This window comes from Kogia breviceps, chromosome 10 (assembly GCF_026419965.1).
Source record: "Kogia breviceps isolate mKogBre1 chromosome 10, mKogBre1 haplotype 1, whole genome shotgun sequence".
NCBI lineage: Eukaryota > Metazoa > Chordata > Mammalia > Artiodactyla > Physeteridae > Kogia > Kogia breviceps.
The window spans coordinates 66,049,998-66,056,606 of NC_081319.1; the positions used below are offsets into that span (position 1 = coordinate 66,049,998).

Below are 6,609 nucleotides of genomic sequence, written 5' to 3' on the forward strand. Positions count from 1 at the left end.
TTTTCTTTCCTTTTTCTTGGTCAGGATTAGAAGCATTATACAGAGTCAGGATGACACAGTTGGGCCCTGGAACCAGATAAATCTGTATTAGAAACCTAGTGCTGATACTTACAGTCTGACTAAACTTGGAACTAGTTAAAATACCTTTTTGAATTTCATGTTTCTCATTTGTAAATCAAAGCTATTAATCTCCTTGTTATAAGTTTGTCATGAGGCATCAAGGAAATATATATATTCATCATGGAACCTAGCTTCCAAGACCTGGCATATAGTACTCCATAAATATTCTTCATTTTCCTTTGCAGCAAGAAGAGGAGTTGGAGATGAATAACTACCCTTTGTTTCACCCATCACATGTCATTAACTGGACCTCACCAGTGAGACATTATTTAACAGAGTCAGCATTCCTAAGGTTGGGGGGTATGTCAGAATTCTACATGAAGAAGGATGGGAAGGTCGTATCTCACCAGTGAAATAACACCAGTGGTGGATATTCCTGAAATCTGAGGAGCTGAGTAAGAATTCAGGGACTTTGTAATGCTAACGTAACTGTAGTACATGATGATTTGCAAATATGTTCTGAAATATGAATAATAAAAATTCACACAAACATATAAAACACATATGTATGCCCTAATAAAATCAAGAAACATTTTTAAAACTTCATGTATTTGTATTTGAGTGTTAGATTTAGCCTGTCTTATACATTGGTAACATTTTCATTTATTTCACTTTCCTCAATTTTTTTCAAATATAGAAAAACCCATTCCATTTAAATTATCAGTAGCACATGCTATTTCATTGTTGTCTTCCCATGGTAAATGTTGCTGTTATCTATGAGAGAGCCATTTAAAAAGTTATCACTGAGATTCTGTTCAAGTCGAAAACATGATTTATTTTACCCGGTAAAACTAAGTGGCTGTGATTTGCTAAAAATGTGGAGGTGTCAGTTTAACTCTTATTCAGGTAAGCATGCTTTTCATTCTGTAACTAAAATCATACAAGTTTAAAGCTCAGTGGCTAATCTTACCTTTTACGGTTACTGTTCATGACTTCTATCGGGTCTTGGCAGAAATCAGTAATGTATTATCTCTGACCTCTTTCTGCTTCCTGTGTAGGAAAGGGTGGGTTTTAAAAGACCCACAGAGCTGAGATGGGCTTTGGGACAAGTAGAGAAGAAAGGTCTCATACTTAGGAGCAGCTGGAACTTGCAACTCTGCCGTTGCCATGTCTGGGGCATACGATTAGCTCTGTAAGAAGCTACCCTATTACAGATATTCCCCCCATCCCACCTACCCAGTTTAGTTTAACTCTTATTGGATACATTTATTAACGGGCAGTGTGCTTTAACTGAGTTAAATCAACATATTATCTCTGTGTGGGTGAACAGGCATGCTGTTTAAAACATCAATAGTGATAGACTGGCCAGCTAACATTTCAGAAGAGTTAATGGAACCTAGAGTAGGCAAATGTAAACTGAGAGAAAGAGAGAAAATCATCATGATGGTTAGGAATGACTTTCTCATAGAGGTGGGAAGGCAATGTTAAGTAGTCAGTTTGATGTACTAAACATCTGATTGGGGTGGACAGGTGGAGCTGGTATGGAAAAGAAGAGTAACAGGTGCCAACACCATGTCACTAACAGCTTTTACGAAAACACTCAATTGAGAAAAATGCCAGAGTAGAGGCCATAAAGAGTTACAGAGCTACAGACTGGCCATGGAGGAATAGGATGGCTACCAACCACACCAAGGAGAGATTTCAATAGTGGGAATGAAGGGATAGAAATTGCCATTTATTGTCTACTGTGTCAAGAAAAGAAAAATATATATATATATATATTTGTATATGCTCCTCTAAATATCTCTGTAGAGGATGCTCATATATATATCCTCATAGGATTTCTGTAAGGCAGGCTTTATTTTTTATTTTTTCAATTTATTTGATTCAAGTATAGTCAATTTACAATGGTGTATTTATTTCTGCTGTACAGCAAAGTGATTCAGTTATAGACATATAGATGTTCTTTTTCATATTCTTTTCCACTATTGTTTATCACAAGATATTGAATATAGTTCCATGTGCTTTACAGTAGGACCTTGTTGTCTACCCATTCGCTATATAATAGTTTGCATCTACTAACCCCATACTCCCAATAATCCATCCCTCCCCCACCACCTCTCCCCCTTGGTAACCACAAGTCTATTCTCTGTGTCTGTGAGTCAAGGCAGGCATTATTAACCATAACTTTCAGTTGGAAAAATCAGGCTCAGAGAGTTTGTTAACTTGCTAATGCCACATAAGAAGTGAGACACACAGCGGGACTGATGTCATTTGTTGACTGTTCTCATTTTTTCGTATGAAGATGACAACAAGGAAGATAGAAGCATTCCAGGTGAAAATCATATATTTGAATGTGGAAGTAAGAGAATTGCTCATTTCCTCCAGATGTTTAATGCTTGAACTGACTAGACCCCATCTCTCCATCTAGTTTCTACTCAAGGAGTAGTAGGAATGACATCAAACATATTCCCTTGAGTGTCCCCAAGAACACTTTCCCCCTACACACATTAATTTTAAAAACATAACATTGCTCAAAATGTACTGGTCAAATAACTGAATGCGTCTACTTGGCTAAAGTGCAAGACATACTTAGGAATAGGTTATATGTGACATAATTTTGAAGATACTGGAAAAACACCGCTTCCAGAAAGAACCTGTCCCATCTTCCTTCCTAGCATTTAAAATTCTATAATTAGAAGTGTATATGTTTTTAAGATGCATATAATCATGAAATTGCATGTAGAGTAATTTTTTGCCTTATTTTGATGAGTTTTGTCAACATTTTTTCTAATAAACTGCTTTCTAGCTTGGGAAAGAAGCATCTGATAATGGGGAGGGTATATAATGAGAGAGGCACCATGGAGAGCAGAAAAAATAGGTGGGTATGATCAAGACCTTGTCATTCTGCTCACAAAAGGACATTGTGGGAGTAATAACTTCTAACTGATTACACTATATTTGTCAGTTCAACAAGGCTGAGATTTTCCAAGTAGTCAGTTACATGAAAGTACAAGTGGTAAGCGGACTTGAAGCGTCAGTGATTACATCTGCTGCTTACACGGTGTTATTTCACCTTCATACCCAATGTTGACTCTTTTATCTTACATGAATAATGTGATTTCTTGTCCTGCCATTCTCTGCATTAAATGACATATGAGGGGGGCAAAAAAGCAATTCTCAATCTAATCTGTTTTGCAAATTTGACAGTGACTTCAAAGAGCAGGAAGTTGTCTGTGAGTAATGACACTGCTTATTTGTTTAAATGTCAAACTTAAACCTCATCAACTTTCAGAATATGTCCATAAAGAATATGGGTTTCAGTTCTGCCAGAGAGGATTTCAGTGTCATTCAGTTCTGAGGAAAACAGCTGTCAGTTTCATGAAAACAAAGAGCTTTGAGTATATCATTTTTTTTTTTTTAAGCTGAATAAAATTGGACATTTCAGCACTTGGGGCTGTGGACAGTGCTCTCTCACTTGACATTATGAATCATCTACTCTAGAGATGTTTCTTTCCTGAGACTAAAACACTCCTCAGGTTAGCAAACATGCACCCCTAAACTATGTAATTAGGATATGAAGACCATGCATCACAGGTCTGTGCAAGCCAGAATAAAATAACAGCAAAAAGGAGCAAATTTTACCACAGAGTTTAAGCCTAAAATACAATTAGGGACAGAAAATAATTATGATTTGTAGCTATTCCTGAAAAACACGTCAAAATTTTACTGCAGTGCAATAACGTTCTTGCCTCAGTGGGTTTTTGTTGGAGAGAATCACAGAACCATTAACCCCTCATGGTAATTTATTAATAGTGGGCATAGATGCAAGGGAGAGAAGGAAATACATTTAATAGGCTTGCAGACACTGGGAGCAAAGAATTAATTCTCTATATGCTTTCTAAATCTAGAGTGGAATATCAGTGAAGAATTCTGGACCTGAGTTCAGAAGAAATGGAACTGAATCTGAATGATGTTCCTTAATAAGTCATTTCATTTCTCTAAGTCTTGCTTCTTCTGTCAAATGTGGGTGACTCTGAGGTTAAGTGAGACAGTGTATGGGAAGGAGTCTGACACAGAGTAGGTATTCATAGTTGTTCAATTTTGATTATTCACTTATCATTAAGTATTAGCATAATGCAGTGAAGTGTTGCTATGCTAGTAGCCATGTATCTTAATTATTGTAACTCTAAGCATGGATGACAAGGAGAAGGGAAACAAGAAAAGCATTATGATGAACAGACTTATCCTTACAACTGGTCCTAACCATGTGTATTTCCACCTTTCACCTTGTCTGCCTCCTCAAAAGATTTCCTTTATGTTTGCCTTTAAAACACAGCAACAAAATTAAAATAGCCTGAAAAAACATATAGACAGAGCCAACTAAAGTTCTCTGAGGATTCTTATCTTTCTTGTCAAATAATATTCTACCAGCTCCCTCAGGAATGCCTTTCAGTCACATACTACCAACTATTCTGCCTCCTGAATTGGCAAGGGAGTACTTTGAATGCTTCTTACCCAGACTGACACATATGGGGAGAGAATGTAAAAATCAGGCTAGCACTGAGAGCCTGATAAGTCTCTTATCATCCTCCACAGCAGCTACAAAGTCTGTACTTTGGATTTCAAAACCTCCCAGCCTATTCCACCTCACTCATCTCCTCCCCCTTTTTGTAACTGAACATCAAGAGCATCTTCTCCTAGACTCCCCCTATCTCCTGTCATTTTCCACAGAGATTCCCTCCACACTGCCCTCTGCATCTCTGCATTTAAACGCCTCCTACTCTCCATTCATCAAGGTGCATGCTCCTTCCATTCACAATTTATGTTCAATCGTCCCTCCCTTCCAAAGCCCCTGTTTTACTTTTTTTTTTTTTTTTTAAGTGGATTTCCCAGCTGCGCTAATAAACTCCATCACCACAGCCACCATCTAGCCACGGCACCGCTTCTTCAACCCTCAGAAATTGTGCAGTGGTGGGGAGTAGGAGAGGAAATTTATGTTTGCATACCAACCTAGACAGGGACAAATAGTGAGAACCTAGCACAAAGCTTGGTCTGGTTTTTGGAAAAAAAGAAATCAGCTGCAAATATTTCCCGAGCGTGGAAACAAGCATGCTCTGGAAAAGACATGGGTACAGTGGATAAATGAATGAATGGATCGAGGGATGAATGATTGCGATCTCCTTGGTACCTTTCTCAGAGGCCCCTCCTCCTTGCTCGCTCCGGGCATGGCTCCTGTTTAATTCAGCTTCAGTGCATGAGTGCACCTCCCTGCTTTGCCTCTGGTCCCACTCCCCGCCCTTTCATTACCAGCTATGGACACAGCCTCAACCCCTCGCCAAAGGGCACTGTACCCGGCTCACAAATCCTTTGTGACTTCCACAGCCCCGGACAGCTTGCTCCTAAGGGGCACAGCTTTTCATCCTGCCAGCCTGACCTCTCCCCACCCCCGAAACACTCGGCCACGTTACACAAAAGGATGACTAATTCCCCCACACTCCAGCAAATCCACCTGGAGAGCCCTGCCTCTGTCCCTTTCCCCGCGCTTGGAACCTTGATGCTCCCAAAGGCAACGCGGCTCCCCGCGGCTCCCTGCAGAAAAAGTGATCACCATTCCAGGGCTCGGTCCTAGTTCGTAAAATCAGAAAACTTTTTTTTTTTTTTTTTTTTTTTTTTAAATATAACCCGACCCCGAGAGCAGCGACCTCTTTGTGTGCATCCCTCGGGGGAGGAGGGGTCTTGGCAGCCAGGGGCGCGAGGACTTGGCAGCCCCTACCTGGGGCTGCCCGGCAGACACTCACCCAGGACGTTCCCGATGAGAGCCACCACGAACACGATGATGTAGCCGGCGATCAGGACCCACTCGTATTCTTTGGGGTGGAGGTATTCCCTCCACAGGTACCGCAGGAATTCCTCGTCGTCATAGTCGGTGGGGTTTAAAAAGGGCTCTTGAGTTGCATTCAGCTCCGGAGCAGATGACCAGTTGCGACAAGGGGGAGAGTCCTCCAATTTGGTGCCGGACATCACGGGCTCCAGTCCGGGTCGGCTCAGTGCTGCAAGCGGCTCGGCCCCTGCCCCATGGGCGCCGCGGTCTGCGGCGTGAGGAGGCGCGGACAGGCGACCAGGGGCTCAGGAGCAGAAAATGACGTGAAAAGTTACGGAGCCAATGCCTCCGAGTCTCCCGCCCGCCGGGCAACTCGTCCGCCGGTGGGGCTGTGTCTGCAGGCGATGTTGCACTGGGAGGTGAGGAGGAGACAGAGCGTCCAGGGACCCGGCACCGGAGGCTGCAGCAGGGACACCGAGAGGGGAAGCTGCTACTTCGGCTCCGGCTCAATGACTCCTCATTCCAGAGCGGAGTTCGCAGCCCACAGCCTCCTCCCGCGCCCGGGAGAGCTGGGGCTGAAGAAGAAAAAAAAAAGTGAAAATGATATTAACCTGTATCTCCGTGGTTTCCATCTCCCTCTTTTCTACTTCTTTTTTGTTCCTGCATTTCTCAAGTGCAGTTTCTGTAAACACAGACTTGTGTAGGTCTGTAGACATGGCAAGCCT

At 41.9% G+C, this 6,609-nt stretch overlaps 1 protein-coding gene across 2 annotated transcripts in view; it reads right to left on the reverse strand.

The window, feature by feature from the left end:
- The window catches only part of HCRTR2 (hypocretin receptor 2), a 111,603-nt gene extending 105,290 nt beyond the window's left edge, over positions 1-6,313 (reverse strand). For both annotated transcript variants that reach the window (XM_059076512.2, XM_059076513.2), the window contains exon 1: positions 5,862-6,313. In XM_059076512.2, coding sequence (XP_058932495.1) covers positions 5,862-6,084 — 223 coding nt within the window. In that variant the 5' untranslated portion in view covers positions 6,085-6,313. The remainder of the gene's footprint in view (positions 1-5,861) is intronic.
- Between the last annotated feature and the right edge of the window lie 296 nt (positions 6,314-6,609).